This window comes from Poecile atricapillus, chromosome W, assembly GCF_030490865.1.
Source record: "Poecile atricapillus isolate bPoeAtr1 chromosome W, bPoeAtr1.hap1, whole genome shotgun sequence".
NCBI classification, from domain to species: Eukaryota; Metazoa; Chordata; class Aves; order Passeriformes; family Paridae; genus Poecile; species Poecile atricapillus.
Window position 1 is genome coordinate 95,976,033 of NC_081288.1, and position 20,903 is coordinate 95,996,935.

General features: G+C 42.3%; 1 protein-coding gene across 1 annotated transcript in view; it reads left to right on the forward strand.

The window, feature by feature from the left end:
- LOC131591634 (F-BAR domain only protein 2-like) overlaps window positions 1-20,903 on the forward strand; it is a 354,200-nt gene that overhangs the window by 171,560 nt on the left and 161,737 nt on the right. Inside the window, exon 6 of the mRNA XM_058862533.1 lies at window positions 14,028-14,132. Coding sequence (XP_058718516.1) covers window positions 14,028-14,132 — 105 coding nt within the window. The remainder of the gene's footprint in view (window positions 1-14,027; window positions 14,133-20,903) is intronic.

A 20,903-nucleotide genomic window follows, 5' to 3' on the forward strand; every position in this document is an offset into this window, starting at 1 on the left:
GAATTTTTATTCAACGCCATATTTATCACAGGGACAACACTATCTTACAAGGTAGGAGTTGCATAATTGGCTTCATAACTAAAATCTGCCAATTCTGCCTTTTTGTTTGGACAAAACACCCAAAAGCAGAGGCGTGTGGTCCCTCCAAACAAGAGCCTCTCAGGTCTGCAAAAAACTCTATGTAGACAAATGAATTAAATCTTTAATTAATTTACTACAATTTTCTACAATTATTTCAGAGAAAGATGCGTTTAAACTTCTGAGCTTACAGAAGAAACTACAACTTTCACAACTCTTTTGAACAATAAAAAAATTTTTTTTTACATTTTCCCCTTTAGGGATAAAAATTAAGGAGGATTGAGAGGCTTTGCTTTTACTAGGACACACCTCTTCTCGATCCACTCACTTTAAAATTAACAAAGGATCTAGTCTGGTTGGTCTCTGGTACAATGAGAGCTTTTGACACCTTTTAACAGTCTTAACTATTGTCTGGGTTGGGCCTCCCCTGCTGGGCAGGAATGCTTCTGCGTTTTTTGTTGTTTTTTTTTTCTTCTGGAAAAATTCTGCTATCACCTTTGCTTTTCTTTTTTGTGCTTACTCGAGTTACTACACACTTTATACTAGGGCTAGTTTTTGTTTTGTTACACTGTTTAAACAGCTCTCCCCTGCTCTGGTGGGCACAGCCTGCAGCACTACAGGCAGCCAGGGCTCTCGCAGCTTCACGGGGCAGGCAGTTACTGCCAATCCCTGCTCTTGTTCCCGATCTTGCACTTCCATGCCTGGTCTTTGCTTTAAGTATATCTCTCTATGAAAGAAATTGGCCAGGAGACAAGACTCCTGTTTGATGCCTTTATTAGGATTCAGCTCTTGGGGTGGGGGGCCCGAAACGTTGCTTGCACCCTTGATTTGCGGAATAAAAGGAACCCTATAACTAGCAGAGTAGTTATAAGAGCAGGTATGAATTTATTCAGCGCTGAGGTGCATGGGGGATATCTCCTCCAAAAAGCATGCACACCTTTTTGATTGGGTTTTCCCTTTTAATCCTTTACAGACTAGGTTTACACGATACGCCTAATACATATTAATTTCCTAACCCCACCTGTCTTCACTTCGTATTACAATTAGCTCCGTGCCCCTTTCAGTCCTTTGGCCACTTTTTGGGACTTCAAATCCGTTTCTTCCGGCTTAGGGTCCGAGGAATCTCCTTTATCCTGTGGTGCCTTTGTCTTTGCATCTTGTTTGTGTATTCCGGCTCCTTATCTCATCTTGCAGTCTGACTCTTTTTCCTGTTCTTGTGGATTAGGGTGTCAGGGTCTGGTTTTTGTCAGACACCTCTTTTAGTCAAGCATTTTTTCTAATTCTTAATTTCTTTGTTTCACCATGGCCGTTCCCACACTGGCAGCTCCAAGGAGGAGGCACAATTCAGCTTTGCAGCACACACTGCCGAGCTGGGGCTCCTGTCCTCATGAGAGTAGCCAGGAGGCCTGTTGTTCTGGCTTGTTGTCTAGGGGGGTCAGTCCTTTCCAGTCTTTTCCAGTCCTCTTGAGGTCATGGTGATGCAGGAAGATGGTTTCTAAGCAGGCTTAGGTGATGCAGGGAGATGATCTTTCATCATAGCTTACTAGAATATGTTTCCTTGTCCTTTTATTCCTCTGTTAGCTCGTTGTTTTGGTGTCTTGCATGCCTTAGTTTGCATATTACTCGGTTGCACAGTTTCATGGGACTTTCTTTGTTCTAGTGTGGCACAGCTTCCATGGGAGCAGCTTCTGTGGCATACCTTTCTAATGGGTAGCTTTTGTTAGTGTGGCCCAGCCCCCATGGGAGCAGCTTTGTTACATAGTAGCAGGGAAGTAAGGGAAAGGGATAGAAGAATGTCTCATAAGAACCTTTAAAACACTTCAGAAAGTGGTAAGTAATTAACATTGCTAATAACCATCGGAGTAAACAAGGGGTACAAGGTTTACAAATGGGATAAGAACATTAACTGTACATAACTAAACACAGTATTTTAACCGGGGTGGATTTCTTGAGAGATTTTATTCATGACATCTACACTTTTCACATAAATTTTCTGAGCTTTTGTCAATAGTTTTTTGTAATCTTCTCTCTTGCTAGTTTTCTAACCTTTTGAGGTTTTTTCATATGTTCTCCTACGATTTTGTTACAAATCGTGTTTTTAACAATGTTTCTTCTGTTGGATAATTAGTTTACTTTTTCTTACTTTCTTTCTGGTTTGGTTTATAAAAATTTAAATGGTACCGTGTTTCTTTTGCTTTTGATTCTTATTTAATGTTACCAGCTTACTGGTCCAGCAGGGGACCGACCCGTGGGATTTCGTCTGGTAACATGCTCTCCCTTGTAACTTTTTGCCAGACTTCTTCAGGTAGACTTTCTTATAAAGTCTCCCAAACCTTACTGACTTTTCGAACTTGGCTAGGAGGTTTACCAGTTTCTGAACTCACCGGAACGTCTCCTTCCCTCCTAGTCACCTGCGATCGACCTCTGAAACCCTGGCTGGTTTCGGCCTTGACGTTGTCAGGAAAATTAATCCACAAACACCAGAGGTTTATGTCCAAAAAGGAGACAGAGGAGTCCTTTTTCTTTATTCGAATAAAGGGAGAGGCCATGGGGCATTCCCCTGAGGTCTTTCAAATTTTTGGAGGGCGCATCCTCCTTTATATCCTAATTCCTGGCCGCTTGTCCCTTCTCTCTTTCCCCATAGGCTGAGGTACTTGAGAGGTACAGGCTTCCCAGAATGCCTGATACCTGTGATACCTTCCCCCCCCCCCCCCCCCCAATGCATAATCCGTTCTTAACTTTTATGGAATTCATAGTGTTCTTTCAGTGCCTCTTTGATCTTTTAGTGGAATCCATCCCATTGTTTCTGTCGTCTCTCACTGATAGCTACATCTTATCAACTGACCCACAGCTTGTTTGTAAAGACAAGCTCATCATTCCTCTCAATCCCTCCTCTTTTAATTTTTGTTAGTAATTGTCTTTACAAACTTTAGTTATCATTGACTTAATTTCTTGTTCTTGGGTCCTTTTTGGCTTTGCAACTATTTGCAGTGGCATTACTTTCTGCCCTTTTGTAGCTATCTCTGGATCAGTAGGCATGGCTACTACCTGCATTCCTTTGATCACATGTTGAATGAGTTGTATTAAGCAAGGGATCATGCATGGTAAAAAGATTAGAGTTGCTACAACACATAAGAGGAAAAAAAGCATTTGTTTGACCCATAGGCCACCAGGTAACCATGAAAACATGTCCCATTCCCATCCTTTCCATGTTTGGACTGGTACATGGGCTAACTTTCTTATTCCTTTCGTTATTTGTTTTACCACCTTTCCATTGTCATCTATTTGCAAACAGCAGTTTGAGTCATTAAATTTTCCGCACACCCCCCCTTCTTCTGCTAATAAATAGTCTAATACCATCCAATGTTGAAATATTGCATTTCTCATCTGAGTAGACTGGTCAGCAAGAAGGTCAAGAGCTGTAGCTGTCTGGTTGATTATTATTTCAAAGACAGCTTGCAACCTAACTATCCGATTTAGATTATAAATGAGTTCTCTGGTACCTGATATTAATTCATTTGGGTTCCGGGTAGCTGGTCCATAGTGTTGTATGATTCGTTCAGGTGGCCATTCATCTTTTCCCCACTTTTGGGTGCTCTTTCCAACCAGGGATGTATCAATGGACCGCTTTTCTCTAATTAGATCATCATATACTTTGATTCCTAACTGATTTCCTTGAACTTGTGGTAGCAGAAAGAACAATGGTCTAATATACCCCACATAACATATCCCTGACCAGTTTGGGGGTAGCTTGCGGTAAGCATTTTGGCTACAAATCCAGTAATGCCCCTTTAGAGCCCAGGTCCCATTAGCAAAGGGACCTTTCCAATTTTCATCATCAACTGGTGGGTCAAAATGCAGCTTGCTTCCAGGGCCTAGTGGTCCACCAACAATAGTTGCCTCGCCATAAGAATCACAATATTGACATTTCCAAGCTCCTACATGAGGTTTCCACTTGCAATCACATCTCAGATCTATTTTATTAGATCTGGACCAGAACTTACTGAAAAGGGTTCGAGTTCCATTCCGGTGTTGCTATTTCCACTGATAGTCTCGGACAACATGTGTCTTACTTGTGGAATTATCCCGGGGGCAGCTTAAAAATAAAGGGTCAAAAAACTTATCCTTCCCCACTGCTTTACAGCCTTCAAAATCTTTTTGGTAATTATGGAAGGAACACCTTACCCAGCTACCATTAGTGAGCTTAACATGCGTTTGATTCCATCTGCCTCGATATCTGGAACAGTCATAAGGAGGGCAGTTGGGGGTCCAATAATCTAAACCCAAAGATAAAGTCCAGTCACAAACACTCTTTCCCACATATGTGCTTCCTGTTCTGTTTAGGCAATAAATGCCTCTTTCAGAAGAATGAAGCTGCCATGGACTTCCTTCTTTGTCCCAAAATCCTGTTCCATTATGGACTTCACTCAGGGTGCTAACCCACCATTTAGGCTCGACTGGGCTGGCCACCCATGGCCAGCTTTCAGATCCCCCTGGCCCTCCGCAGACCCAACAGTTCCTAAGGTTAAAGGTCTTTGCTACTTGTTCTCCTAAAGTAAAAAAATTATTTTCCCACTTTAGACCCCAACTTAACTGAAAATATAAAGGTAAAATTATTAAGATAAACATTCTAATAGTGTTATAATCTAATATCTTATTTTCAATTTCACGTTGTCTTCTACAGCACTTGTGGCAATTGAAGGCACAGAAACAGCTTAGCATAAAAAAAGCAATGACAGCATGGATTGGCCCCCAGTGACTGGAGATTTGAGAGTAGGGATGCCTAGACTATTTTAGCAGGCAGTCTGTGGGTAGGAACTCAGGGCTTCCCCCAATGTTGACGCACCGGCTACTGTTCCAGTCCACTCCTGCGGAGTGTCAGTCGCGGCTTCCCATCCTTCTCCTCCAGATGAGATGTCCAAATTTCCGGGGCCTCAGAAACCTTGACCCGCATGTGATGGGTCCATCCGTGTTCAGCTGTCTTGACAGCTGTTTCTGTGGTCAGCAACAGCTGGAAAGGTCCACGCCACTTAGCCACTAGTGGTGCTTCTTTCCATTCCTTAACTAGGACTCAGTCTCCTACTTGGATGTTGTGAACAGCAAAGTCTAAAGGCAGGGTCTGTGTCCGCTGAGTTTCCTGTCCAAGAGATTTCACAAGAGACAGTATCTGGGCCACAAATTGTTTTAAATATACATCACTCATCTCTACCCCCACCCCAGGCTGAGAATTACAAGGATAAGGAATTCCAAACATCAATTCAAAAGTAGATAGTTGAATATCTTCCCTGGGTCTGGCCCTTTTTCTTGCTAAAGCCAGTGGTAAGAGCCGCAGCCATGGAATTTTCGTTTCTATCACCAGCTTCAGAAGATGTTTTTTTATCTCTCCATTCATCCTTTCAACCTGGCCTGAGCTTTGGGGATGCCAGGTAGTGTGGAGGTTCCATTGTATCCCTAAAGCAGTCATTACTCCTTTAAGAATTTTTCCAGTAAAATGAGCTCCTCTATCTGAGTCTATTGCTTCCACTATCCCATATCTTGGAATTATTTGTTCCAAAAATACTTTAATAACTGACCCTGTGGTTGCTGAAACAGCTGGGAAGGCTTCTGGCCATCCTGTTAACTGACATACTATTACCAAAAGATATTTAAATTTCCCCACCCGGGGCATCTCAGTAAAATCCACTTGGCATCTTTGGAAGGGACGTACAGCCCAAGGCCTCCCACCCCTGGCTAGTTTTTTGTAACTTTGTTATTTGTCTTAGCATAAATCAAACAACCATCAACAGCTCGTTTTGCCAGAACAAAAACACCCACAGCAGCATACATTTTTAGGAAGGCTTCTGCTATCCCTCGAGAGCCCCAATGACTCCCTTTGTGGAGCTGTTTTAGCAGTTGTGAGGCTAAAGCTTTCAGTATCCACTGCTTACCATCTCTTGTAAACCAATTACCCCCTCTTTCTTCTGTCCCACTCTTTTTAACTATCTCAAGTTCTTCTGGTGGAAAAGACAGCTTCTCTGGCAAGGGGGCAGTTACTGGGAGCAAGGGAAGTAACTTAGAGATTTCTGGCAACAATGCAGCTTTCCGAGCTTCTTCATCAGCCAGTCTGTTTCCTATTGTTTTTTCCGAGCACCCTGCCTGGTGTCCCTTGATGTGTATTATTGCTACCTTTTTTGGTAAATTCACCACCTCCAATAGGCGGGAAATTAAGTTCTCATGAGCCAACGTTTTTCCTCTGCAGGTTAATAAACCTCTCTCTTTCTACAGTTTCCCAAATGCATGTATCACTTCATATGCATATTTAGAATCAGTAAAAACATTTACTGTCTTGTCTCGGTATAACTCACAGGCTCTCACAAGCGCATACAGCTTGGCCGTCTGAGCTGACCAGGTGGGTGGTAACCTCCCCCCTTCCTTTAATTGCTTTCCATTCACAACATAGTATCCTATAGTCTTCCTTCTATCACTCTTGAAGACCCATCAATAAACACGTTTTCCCCTTCAGGCCATGGAATGTCTCGAAAATCATTCCTTGCCTTAGTTTGCAGATCTATTACTTGAATACAATCATGGAATTTGCCTTGGCTCCCCTCCTCAGGGCCATTCAAACAGGAGGCTGGGTTAAAACCTTCCTTGCTTTTAAATTCTAAATCCTCCTGTTCTAATAGACAAGACTCATATTGCAACAACTGAGACCTGGTCATCCACTTAGAGGCTCTCTCAGTTAACAAAGCTTTAATCTGGTGTGAAACTTTAACAATCAGATAACCCCCCCTTGTCAGCTTTTGGGCCTCAGCCACCATCAGAGCTGTGGCTGCACAGTTCTGCAGACAATGGGGCCAGCCTCTGGTCACCGGGTCTAACAGTTCTGAAAAATAGGCAACAGGTCTCTGTGTTCCCCCATGCTCCTGAACCAAAATTCCTTTTGCATGACCCTGTGTAACATCTACATATAATTCAAATTCTTTTTCTGTATCTGGAAGTGCTAGGACTGGGGCCTTAACCAATTTGTCTTTTAATTTTTTAAAACTTTGTTCTCCTTCTGGTGTCCATACTACACCATTAGAACTGTCTTGTGTTAAAAAGCCATATAAAGGTCTGGCCACAACAGAAAAGTTTTCTATCCACACTCGGCAGTATCCTACCAACCCTAAAAACTGCCGTAATTCCCTTTTTGTTTGGGGTAATGGTACTTGTAGAATTCCTTGTATCCTTTCTGGATCTATACACCATAACCCTCCAGTTAAAATATGCCCCAAATATTTGACCTGTTTCTCTACCAACTGTGCTTTCTTTTTAGACACTCTAAGTCCTTTTTTAGCAAGAAAATTAAGCAGTTTCACAGTAGCTCTTTCAACCATTTCCTCTTGTTCCCCTGATAACAGTAAATCATCCACATACTGTAACAACTTAACTCCAGAGGGTGGAGTAAATTCTTAGTATTTTTTGCAAAGCTTGTCCAAACAAAACAGGTGACTCTGTATAACCCTGTGGGAGGACTGTCCAAGTCAATTGCTGTTTTACCATTTTACCTCCTTCCTCTTGTTGCCACTCAAAGGCAAAATACTGTTTACTCTCTTCTGTAATCGGACACCCCCAGAAAGCATCCTTTAAATCCAGTACTGAATAGTACTGATGTGAGGAGGGGACCTGGTTCAGAATCGCATAGGGATCTGGAACTGTGGGATGCCTTGATTTGACAATTTTATTTATTATTCTTAAATCTTGCACCATTCTGTAGGTTCCATCTGGTTTCTTAACTGGCAGGATAGGGGTGTTATAAGGAGACATGCACGGTTCCAACAGACCTGCCTTTAGCAGGGACTCAATGATAGGCTGTAACCCCTTCCTTCCCTCCCTTGAAAGAGGGTATTGTTTTTTTGACACAACTTGTCCTGGTTGCTTCAAAGTAATTTGGAGAGGCTCTATGTCTAATTTTCCATATTTCCCCGGGGCTGCCCACACTTCCGGATCTATTTCGGCATAAGCTCTCTCAGACATTTTACACAAAGATATTACAGTGCTGGACTAAGTGTCATTTTTTATAATACTGATTTGCATTCCCATTTTTGCCATCAAATCTCTTCCCAGTAAATTACAATCACAATTAGGAACAAACAGGAACTCATGCATTTCAAACTTGTCCCCCATATCTATTAACAGCGGTTGAATAAAATGCACTCGCTCATCTTTTCCGCTTACTCCTTGAATAACCAATGACCTTTTTGACAGTTTCCCTCCTTTAGGTATAAAATTTAAGGTGGATCGAGAGGCACCCGTGTCTACTAGAAAACACACCTCCTCTCGATCTGGACCCACCTTAAAAGTTATCAAGAGCTCCTGAGTGGTGGGTCCCTGGTATAATGGAAGCCCCTGACATCCCTAACAATCCATTTCCATTATCCTCTGGACTTCTTCCTCTTGTGGGTCCAGCTCTTTCTGTGGGCATTCCCTTTTCCAATGCCCTTCTTTCCTGCAGATGGCACATTGGTTCCTTCCCAGCCGCTGTTTGGGTCGGTTTTCCCCTGTCGAGGGGGGAATGCCCTTGACACCTCTTTGTGGCCAACCCTGTCCCCTCTGCCCCGGGGGACCCCTTGGACCTTGTGGTTTATTCTTTTGGGGCTGCAAAAACTTTGCCATCATCTTAGCCTTAGCTCTTACTTTTTCTTCATCCCTTCTTACATATATTTGCTGTGTTTTTCTCACCAATTCTTCTAGAGGCTTATTCTGCCACTCTTGATCTTTTTGTACTCCTTTCCTTATGTCAGGCCAAGCCTTAGTAACAAATTGTACTTTTAACAATGTGTCAAAGGCTTGCCCCTCAGGGTCCATTCCCCCATGCTTACGCAAGGCATCCCTAATCCTCTCTAACCAATGAGAGGGGCTTTCATGTTTCTCCTGTTCTAACGACATAGCCTTAGCTATGTTGTTAGTTCTAGGAGCTGCTGATTTGATTGCCCTAATCAAATAAGCACAGTAATCACGGAGGCGAGCCAGGCTGGCCTGGTTATTTGGATCCCACTGGGGGTCCACCTGTGAGATGGCATCATCCACTATAGGTACATTAGGTCCAGCCCCCCCCACTGCCTGTGGATGTTCATCCTCCCACAGCTGCCGAGCTTTTTGTAAAATCATTCGTTTCTCTGATGGCCCAAACAAAATCCCCAAAAGAAAATCCCAATCTTTCCAGGTATAATCTGCATTTCCCAAATATTCTTCTATCTTTTCCCCCCACCCCTATGGGATCGTCCAAGTGTGGGGGTAATTCTTTTTACAATCCTCTTATATCCTGGGTGGTAAGTGGTACAACTACAAACCCAAATCCTCCCCCTTGACCTCCCAAAGGGACTTGGCGGAGTGGCATTTGATGGACCCCTGTCTCTTGGGTCTGGGGGGCTTCTGATGCTCTAAATTGAGTTCCCCTTCTAGTCCTAAGGGGTGATATGATATGCTGCTCCCCCCCCCCCATACACCATTGTTATTCTCAGGTGGAGCTGTAGGAACAGCATTTTCCTGATCCCTTTGCCCTGGAAGGTGAGGATACAGGGTATCTGCAGCTGGCCCTGGGTCAGCTGGTAACACCGGAGGACAAGATGGGGGAAGGTGCTGAAAAACATCCCAATCTTCACCATTTTCCTCTTCCCCCCCTTTTTCCTCTTCTCCTTTTTTTTCTTAACACATAGATTTTTCCTGTTGCTTGTTTAAACCACATTCTCTTTCAATCCATCCTTTCCAATTCTCCTCTAGATATCTCCACAGAATTCGACACAAATGAATTCTATCTGTTCCATAAGATGGCCATATAAGTCCATTCGGCAACTTATACTCTGGCCATACATAATAACAATATTTTACCATCATCTGCATAGTTACTTCTGGGTGAATGCACAATCTGTCCCAAGATCTCAGCATTCTCCCCAAGGGACTCTCCGGGGGTATTGTGGGATCGTCACCCCTTTTGCCGAGACCCCTTCCCGGCTGTACCCTTGCAACCCTCCATGGGTGCCCTGTTTGACCTGTGCTACCCTCCATGGGTGCCCTCCCAGGCTTGCCTGTGCTACCCTCCCTGGGTGCCCTCCCAGGCTTGCTCCCCGAAGATCCCATTTTACTCACCAGTGAGGTTTTCAGTGGTCCTTCCCTGTGGACTCTTCACGGACCCCTCTGGTCCGCCACTCGTCTGTCTCCTGGACAGTCTCGGGAACCCAATCGATCGCCCGGTGCCGGCTGCCACCAAGGGGAGCTGATCACCGAAACTGGGTGAGGCGTGCCTTCAGCTCCGCTCGCTGCCCGCCGCCCCGGACGGTGGAAATATCCCGGACCGAGCCCCCAAAAATTGTCAGGAAAATTAATCCACAAACACCAGAGGTTTATGTCCAAAAAGGAGACAGAGGAGTCCTTTTTCTTTATTCGAATAAAGGGAGAGGCCATGGGGCATTCCCCTAGGGTCTCTCAAATTTTTGGAGGGCGCAGCCTCCTTTTTATCCTAATTCCCGGCCACTTGTCCCTTCTTGTTGCAGCGGCCTCAGGGAGACAAAGAGTTACATTGTCCCACCCCAAGCCCCTTGTGAGGGGCGGCCCAGGAGTTCTGATTGGGTTTGAGTCCCTGGGGGGTTCTCCCTTGGTGTGTTTCTAATGGTCCCTGACCCTGAACTCCACCCTCAAAGGTGTAAACCCTCGGGGGTTCTGTCCCTCAAAAACCCCTGCTGTGCCTCTGTTCGGGGCTCTCTGTTCTGGACCTGACTTTGTTGCCATGCTGAATGAATAAATGGTTTCATGAACGGGAGCCCGTCTCGTTGGTGTTTCATGCTGGTCCCCAGAATCCTGCTGCTTCCCTGGACGAGATCCTGAGGTTGCAGGCTGCAACACCTTCTCTCTTTCCCCATAGGCTGAGGTACTTGAGAGGTACAGGCTTCCTGGAATGCCTGATACCTGCGATACCTTCCCCCCCCCCCCCCCCCAATGCATAATCCGTTCTTAACTTTTATGGAATTCATAGTGTTCTTTCAGTGCCTCTTTGATCTTTTACTAGAATCCATCCCATTGTTTCCGTCGTCTCTCACTGATAGCTACATCTTATCAACTGACCCACAGCTTGTTTGTAAAGACAAGCTCATCATTCCTCTCAACGTGAACGGGGTATTTTCTAGTACCCTCCCAAAAAATACTTCCTGAATTTTTGGGTTTCAATGTGATTCGGGTTTCCTTTCTCAGACACCCCCCCCTCAAAAAACACTCTGGTTTTTGGGTTAACAGGAGCTGGGAATTCCCTTATGTGTTCCCAGAACCTCTCCCTTTGGGTGAGATGAGTCCCTTTCCCAAAACCCTCTCCCCAAAACCACTCTGCCTAGTTTTGGGTTAACAGGAGTTGGGAATGACCCTTATGCATCTCCCTGGAACCTTTTCCTTTGGGATTGCGAGGTGGGCTGTGTTTCCTTCCCAAAAACCCTCCCTGAAACTTTACCTGGTCGTTCGGGTTTTGACGGGATTTAGGAATTCCCCATACGCTTCCCCCGTGGCCGACCGTTTCCCTCGCGGGAGGACGGAACTGCGGCCGTGGGGTCCACACTCACTTCGTGATAAAATCACGTCTCGTTCACGCTCAATCGCCCTGCTCAACCACACAGTACTTACGGTGCCTTCCCCCCTCCCCCAGCATGGGTAGTTTGTTTTTTTTTGGGAAACCGAAATTGAGATGCATGGTCCTGGAGAATCAGATCAAGTCTGTATCAGGTATTAATCACTGGGTCATTAGAGCGCTTATCTTGCTTGGGTGGATCCACATCTTCTCGCTGTTTTCTTAATTGCTGGGTCGATTTCTTGCAAATTCCTGGTTTTCCAGCAGCTGCTTTTGCAATCTCAAGTTGCTTGTGTTTTTTACATAAAACATGTTTTTATGCTTGATTTTATATGTGTAAAATAAAACGCAAATTATACTAACATGTATTACACGAGTATTTAAGAATAGTTCAGACCCTGAGTTCTGAGGCCGAGTTAGTTTATATCAGCTCGAGTTGGTGCCTTCAGAGAGGGACCATGAGCAAAGAAATTCTTTATACCTTCATAATCTGTGCCTCTGATCTTCACATGCCCTTCACACTCCTCTTGGTCCAATGGCAATTTATAGTTTGGGGTCTTCTACCACTTCATTGGATTCTTTCTCCATGTCCATGTGGCCAGGTCATTAACTGCTCTTATCTTCTGGCTTGGGCCAGCCTTGAGGCCCTCCAGCGTCTCAACCCTTATCTGAAGGTACCCAGTCTTTCTTTGTTTCCTCCCCTGTGCAGCCATTCATGTTGACAGAGTTCATTTAGAGTTCACTTATGCCAAGCTTTGAGCAGGGCCCACTTGTGCTAAGCTGTGAGCAAGTTACAATTAAACCATAGAATCACAGAATCAAAGAATATGCTGAATTGGAAGGGACCCACAAGGATCATTAAGTCCAACTCCTGGCCCTGCACAGGACACTCCAAGAATCACACAGTGTGGTTGAGGGTATTTTCCAAACACTTCTTGAACTCTGTCAGACTTAATGCTATGACCACTTCCCTGGGGAGCCTGTGCCAGTGCCTGACCACCCTCTTGGTGAAGAAACTATTTGTAATATCCAACATAAACCTCCCCTGATTCAGCTTCATGCTGTTTCTTCAAGTCCTGTCACTCATCACAGAGAGATCAGTGCCTGCCCTTCTGCTTCTCCTTGTGAGGATGTTGAAGAGTGCAATGATGTCTCCCCTCAGTCTCCTCCAGGCTGAACAGACCAAGTAACCTCAGCTGCTCCCCATACAGCTTTCCTTCCAGACTCTTCACCATTCTTGGGGCCCTCCTTTGGATTTGCTCTAATAACTTAAATTTCTCTCTTATATTGTAGTGCCACTTAAACCTACACAATTAATTTCTAATATTTCTAATATTGTATAAGTAAATTAATTTTAATCCCCAGTGATGCGGAAGGCAATTCAGAACTAGAACAAATAATAAATACCTTATTGATATCATTAACAATTCATAAATATTTCTGAGTTACAGCTGATGGGAATTTTCAACAAGATAAAATAGGCATGTTGAACACAAGCTGCAAAAAGACTGATGTTCTAGGCAAACAGTTTTTATTTTAATTTGTGGAAATAGCAAGATTATAGAAATTTTGAAAAACTCAATCTCGTGTTTGCTATGCCATAGACTTTGAAAATCGCTTTTTCTCTACCAGAAACAATCATTCAGTTTTGTTGTCCATGTAATATTGGTATTCTCCTGTATTTCTTTTTGTCTTTTAGGAATATTAAGTCCACAAAAAGAACATTTTGATTTATTAGCAACAAATAATGAAACAAATTTTAAAAATACAAAACCGAAAAGGGCTATTATAAGCAACTCTGATCTGCATAAATTTGGTCATCAGTATGTTCTGCATTAACTTAACTTTCAAATATCTCTTAAAATTTCCACTGACAGAACATCTAAACTTTTTAATATCTGTTCCCTTATATTTCTTCCTTCACTTCTAAGAGAACTATACTGCCTTGTGTTTTTTACCATTACCTCTTTCAGAATTTCCCTAATAACCGATCTGTAGTCCAGCCCTGTTCTCTTCCTGCTTTTCTGGTGCAGATCTAAGTATTTGACTTGAGCTATTTAGTTAACTCTGGTAATACAAAATTTTAAATATTTATATCAAAATAAGTATAACTTAGTCATTACTGATAAGAGGAAGGTATTTAAATGAGGTAATTGCTTTGTTACCTTTTTATGTGATTTGCGTATAGCTTTAAATAGGAATCTAATGGCTTGAATCAGTTATTTGATGGTGAAATTTTGTTAAGAAACTTCACTGTTTTGATATGCCCCTGAACATTTTTGTAGGTCATCCTAGGTTTTCTGTTAATAGTGACTTTATAAGTCTTGGATCAGATTGTATGTGTGACATTTGACACTTTTTTTTTACTAATCTATAGGCAGTAGTTAAATTGAAAAAAGCTACAGATACCTATAAACTGTATGTGGAAAAATATGTTGCAGTTAAATCTGCTTTTGAACAGAAGATGACAGAAACTGCACAGGTAAGTGTTACATGAGTTTTCTTTAGAATAAATGAATGTGTTCTATTTTACCTCTCTGATGATATCTGAAATCAAAGTTTTTGAAAAATTGGTTCAAGATAGAATGATCTCCATGGGAAATTGATATGAACAATAATATCAGAATATGTTTGCAGGGCAAACATTGATCATGTATGTTGTGATGATACTGTCCTTGAATGATACAGTTGAACACTAGCACTCTGAAAGACATTTTATGAAGAAAACTTTTGAAAGTATTGTAGATAGATTGAGATCATGTGGGAAATCTTGTGAATTTCTGGAGAGATAAATTCATTCATAGGAGTTTAAAAACTGATATCCACCATGTTTTCATTATCATTCTGGCAAAACACTTTAGTAACAGCTAGCGAAAGTGGCTTTCCAGGGTTTATGTGTGTTACATGGGGTTGTTGGTTAGAGACAGGAATGACAAACTCTGAGATGCATGCAACAACAGCAACAAGTTTAATATGGTTGCCCCTTTTTAAAGGGGGTTTGAATCTCCTGGGCTCAGATAGCTGATTGGTTAGGATCTCACTCCGCCCAGATCTCTGGCCAGCGGTGTGCTTGCATCTAAGCTCAAACGGGGTTGGCTGAGGGTCCCCTGTAACTTATCTGGGGACTTGTTCTGGAACAAACTAGGCTAGCCGAATTGGATTTGTGTTATGGCCAGATTTACCTTGTCCAGTTCAGACCAGCTCTACTGTGACAATACTGTGACATATGTGAGGTGGTCAAAAGAACATATATTCAAATTTTTGTTTTGCTCTGTTTTCTTAAAGCTGTTTTAATCTGCATTTCAGAGGATATCAAGTTCTCTGTATGATTTCATGTGCTGCTGCCTGTTATGTTTTAAAGTTTTTTTTTCAGATGTGTTGATTTTGTTGATTACCTTGCTCTGGAAGTTACTGAACCCTCACTGAAATAGAACCTGTGAATGCTTCTGATTCACTTCAGAGCAAATTAAGTCAGGTTGATTTAAATCTTTATTTATTCTCCAAAAAGCTGTCTGCTATCTATTCCTTACCTTACAAGAAAGAGATTGTGTTTATAGCAGTTGACTTACTGCTTTCTAAAACAATAAGAAAAAAATTACCAAATATGACTTTTATAGACTGGCCTTGCTAAAATTGCACTTCAAACTTGTCTCTAACAAGCAAGAAAGCTATGAGTAATGAACAGGAGTTTTTGTTTAGAACTGACAGAAGATAAACATGAAGAGTATTTGAAATAAATTTTATTGTCAGTGAAGGAAAATGTAGGGTATTTCAGCAAGAAAATTATCTGGGCTTTTCATATCTTACATAATTAATTTGAACAATTCTCTACAACAAAATAATGAAACAATAATAATAAATAATAATAATGAATAATGAAAAAAGTAACAGGTTCTTTTGTATCTAGAGACTAAATATGAAGATGCTTTTTGTTCAGCTTTATTTCTGTTATTAGGTAGTCATGAGTTATTTAAAACAGGCTGAGGTGTAGAGAAAATAAATCTTTTTACTATACCAGATCTTATAGCTGGAAAAACGTGACCATACTTTTGGGCTATTTGTTTTGTTTTCCAATATAGAAATTATATAAATTTATGTCTCACTGCAAACCACACTTGCATAAATAATCTTAGTTCATTAACTGCAACAACCCTTTTACTCATAATTTAAATTTTCACTTAATATGATAATGGACATCTGGAAACTCTGTATACCTTCCACAGCTATCCATATTGGAAATGAAAATTGGAATTCTACCAGTCTAAGTCCCATCTGTGAACTTTGTTTTAAGTATAATGTTGTAGCTGCATCTGCAGTTTGGTTGCAGGGGGGCTACTTTAAAGATGATGCAATAGGAAAAATAACACTTGTGAATGTCATAGAATCATAGAATGGCCTGGGTTGGAAGGGACCTTAAAGATCATCTAGTTCCAACCCTTTGCTGTGGGCAGAAACACCTTGCACAGAGCATGTTGTTCAGAGCCCTGTCCAGCCTGGCCTTGAGCACTTCCAGGGATGAGGCATCCACAACTTCTCTGAGCAACCTGTGCCAGTGTCTCACCACCCTCAGAGTGAAGAATTTTTTCCTAATATCTAATCTAAACCTACTGTCCCTCAGTTTGAAACCGTTCCCCTTTGTCTTGTTACTACGTGCTCTTATAAAACGTCTCTCCATCTTTCTTGCAGTTTCCCTTCAGGTACTCAAAGGCCACAATTAGGTCACCCTGAAGCCTTCTCCAGGCTGAACAAACCCAACTCCCTCAGCCTTTCCTCATAGGAGAGGTGATCCATCCCTCTAATCATCTTGGTGGCCTCCTCTGGACTCCTTCCCACAGGTCAATGTCTTTCCTGTGCTGGGGAGCCCAGAGCTGGATATCCTGGGAACTACTGACCTTGGATGGTTCCAACCACTTTCTTATCCACCTAACAGTCCATCTATTGAATCCATCACTCTCTAATTTAGCAAGAAGAATGTTGTGGGAGACCATGTCAAAGGCTTTACAGAAGTCCAGATAAATGACATCTGTAGCCCTTCTCTTGTCCACTGATGCAGTCACTCCATCATAGGCCACAGGTTGGTGAGGCAGGTTTTTCCCTTAGTGAAGCTGTGCTGGCTGTCCTGAATCACCTCTCTGTCCTCCATATGACTTAGCAGAGCTTCTAGGAGGATCTGTTCCATGGTCTTCCCAGGCACAGAGGTGATGTTGATAGGTCAGTAGTTCCCAGGATCCTACCTTCAACCCTTTTTAAAGATGGTGTCGTGGTTTTAAGCTAGTAACAAAAAACTACTTATTTCTTGCTAGAGATATGGATTAAAATAAGAGCAAAACAGGCTTAAAACTTAAAAGGAATAAAGACAGTTTATTAACAAACTACTAGAATAAGAATACCAAAATAAACTTTCAGAGAACCCTTTTACTTTTCACTACTTGATCATTTCTTTGTACACATAACAACATAGAGACAAAAAAAAAAAATAGTTTTACAATCTTGGTGGTCAAAAACAGTCTCAATTTTAGAGTCTTTTCATCAGTCCCCGTAGAGAAACAGAAGTCTCTTTCTGCTAATCCATGGAGTTTCTAGAGTCTACTCCTCCCATTTCACACTATTCTGAAGTGTGCAATGGGTCAAATTGAATCTAGGGATGTTATTTTTAAGGATAAGTGATTCAAAGGTAAAAATCTTCTTCAGTTGTCTCTGTGAGCCTTCCTGGAAAACAGCCATCCCTTTGGCTCCTTTAAGGCTTTAAAATCTTCACTTCACTCACAAGTTCCAGCAACTCACAGCATCATAACTACTCTTCTTTTTTTTTAAAGTCCACTCTTTGAATACTTTATTCCTCCCATACTCTAGTCATGAATTAAAGGAGTCTTTAAACTACTGTCCATCTCCATAGCTGCAACAGAAAGACTTTTCAGCAACAAGCATCTCCTTTTCTCTCTTTCTTATTTAAACTTAACTCTTGTCTTCACTGTTTTTGGTAGTTTTATGATGTCTTACATGTTAATTGTCTCTCTCTGTCTTTTCTAAGAAAAAGGAGTAATCTGTTTGTTTATTCAGGTAGTAAAAGAATTAAAAGTTTTAAGAAAGCTGCAAAAGTTCATAGTGTCAGGTTTCAGTCTAACAGCAGACCTTGAAAACTAAACAAAAGTGTTAAGCTCGGCTTTTCTCTCCTCCTCCCCCCCATCCCTGCGGCCTTGTCCCGGGCCTGGGAGGGGGGGGGAAACTAACACAGAGCTTGTTACCTCTTAAACGCCGGAAACCAGAAAGAGAGTGAGAGAGCTCAGCATGTACTTCTTAAGGGGGTGTTTACAAGTTGAATTCACTTTTTAATGGTCAGATCTGCTGTCAATTCTTGGAAATGGCTGATAATTGGTCAGGAAGAAAAACTCCCATCAGTCACCAGTAGCTTCAACTTCCTCTTTTTTTCACTCAGTCTTAAAGGTGAAGCTAACCCATGACAGATGGGTACAATGTTTCCCTTTGTCCAGTCACCTGGGACTTCACCTGACTGCCATGGCTTTTCAGATATCATGGAGAGATGCTTGGCAACTACATCAGCCAGTTTCCTTAGGACTCTGGGATGCATCTTGTTGCACTGTATTAGGAGCGGCAAAAGTGACAACACAGACTCTCTAGCTTTAGTTGCAACAGAGAGCACATTTTATTCTTCCAGATCTTCTTTTATAGACAGTTCCAAGAAGGTCCAAAAAGGTAAACCTTTCACTGGTCATCAAACCAACACATCACCATCATTGGACAGTTAGGAACAACACCCCTTGACTGTTTCTTGTAAGTAAACAACAAGGTGACAAACAACACCTGCAAAGGTTGTTTTCCTTCTCTAAGGACTGTTTGGATTCCTCCTTATGATTTCCTAGTCCAGAGTGAGAAAGTTGTGTACTTGACTTTCCCACAGGCTCAAGCTAGTGCCTGAAGCCTAAAAATCTCTTATTTGACCACTGTCAGTTCCCACACACCTCACTGTGTCTCACAGACTTATGTACGTTCAGGTTCCTCAGGTGGTCATAAACCTGATCTTCACTTAGAGTGGGAGGGATTTTGCTTCCCCAGTCCCCATTCTGCTGTCCATCCACTTGAGAGGTGTGGGAAGAGAGGTTGCCATTGAAGAATGAGGAAAAAAGTTGTTGAGCACCTCAGACTTTCCTCATCTTTTGTTGCCAGTTCACCAGTGTTTATTTTGGGGGGATATGCCTTCTTTTACTTTCTTTTTCTGGTTGACATACCTGTAGAAGCCCTTCTTGTTATTCTTTGTGCTCCTTGTCAGGCTGAGTTCCAGTTTTGCCTTGGCCTTCCTGACCCCAGCCCTACACAATCCAACTTCATTTTTATATTCTTCCCAGGTCACTTGTCCTTGTTTCCACTGCCTGTGCATTTGTTTCTTTCCCTTTAGTTTGACAAGCAGTTCCCTACTCAGCCATGTTGGTCCCTTGCCTTCCTTGCCCAATTTCTTGCTCCCGAGGATCACAACCTCTTGCACTATATGAAAGACTTCCTTAAAGATCTGCCAGCTGTTCCACTCCCTTGTCCCTGAGGGAAATCTCCCAGGGGATCCTATTGACTATCTCCTTGAAGAACTGGAAGTTTGCTTTCCTAAAGTTCGGGACCTAACTTTCCTCCTTAGCTGACCCTTGTCCCTCAGGACTGCAAACTCCACCAGTGCATGATCACTACAGCCCAGGCTGCCTCCAGTCTTGACATCTCCAATTAGTTTGCTTACATTGGTGACCATCAGATCCAGTATCACATCCTCTCTGGTAGGGTTGTCTATTACCTGGATCAAGAAGTTATCCTGTATGGATTCCAGGAGTCTCCTGAATTGCCTACAGCTCTCCTTGCTATTTTCCCAACAGATGTCAGGGTGGTTGAAGTCCCCCGGCAGGACAAGAGCCTGTTACTGTGATGCCTCCTGTAGCTGGAGTAAGATGGCTTCATTGATAGGTTCTTCTTGGTCAGGCAGCCTGTAGTAGACACCAACCACTAAGTTCTCTTTGTTGCCTTGGTCTGATTCTTACCTTCAGGCTTTCAACCTGTTTGTGGCTGTTCTTCAGAGACAACTCTTCACACTCAATCCAACTCTTGATGTAGAGGTGAACCCCTCCACCTCTCCTTCCTCCCCTGTCCCTTCTGAACAGCCTGGAGCCATTGATAGCTACACTCCAGTCATGGGATTCATCCCACTAAGTTTCAGTAATGGCAACAAGGTCGTAGCTTTCTAGCAGTATGGTGGCTTTCAGCTCTTCCTGTTTGTTGTCTATGCCGTGTGCACTGGTGTAAAGGCACCTCAGCTGGGCTGTCAGCTGTGTCACTTTCCTAGAGGAACACCCTTTAATTCCTTTGAGATAATTCTCTGGTGTTTCCCTGTTGGCTTCTGTTACCTCAGGAGTCCCTGTCTCATCTCCATAAAACTGCAAGTGCGTTCCAGTGTGGCCAGCACATTTCAGAATCATGGGCAGAGGACCCTCACTAGCACCCTGTGCCAATCAATCACAACCTAGATTATCTTAATTTGCAGTACATCTCACTTTAAATATACTAATTCTAAAAACAAAATAAGTGAACAGCGTGAGCATTCTCAGCTGTTTCAGTGCAAAACCAGTTTGATTAACTTAAATCTGTTTTAGATCATTCAGATAAAATTTTTCTGAGGATGCAAACACCTTGAATTGCTGGGGCTATATTCTAGGTAATCATCCTCACTTAACTGTCCTCTTTTCATAAACTCCACCAATACTGTTCTATAAATTTAACATTTTTTCCTTTCTTCTAATTTATTAAATTACCTGCTATTATCAAAGTGACATTGATGCCTTGTGAGAATTGGAAAAAGGTAAAGACTATGTTGAGATAAGAACAGTTTAATAATTGAAAAAAATAAAATATTCCATACCATATTATTATTGTTATATCCCTTTGGCCAGTTTGGGTCAACTGTCCTTGCTGTGCTCCCTCCCAGCTTCTTGTGTAGCTCCTAACTGGCAGAGCATGAGACTGTAAAGCTCTTGTCTCAGGGTAAGCACTGCCCAGCAACAACCAAAACCATCAGTGTGTTATCAGCATTATTCTCATACTGAATCCAAAATACAGCACTGTACCAGCTACTGAGAAGAAATGAACTCTTATCCCAGATGAAATCAGGAAAATAGGCTGGAAGATCACATTGCATACAGATGTTGACATCCTGATAGTGGTTGAGAGTAGATATTATAGAGATGGGCCATAGATAGCTTTG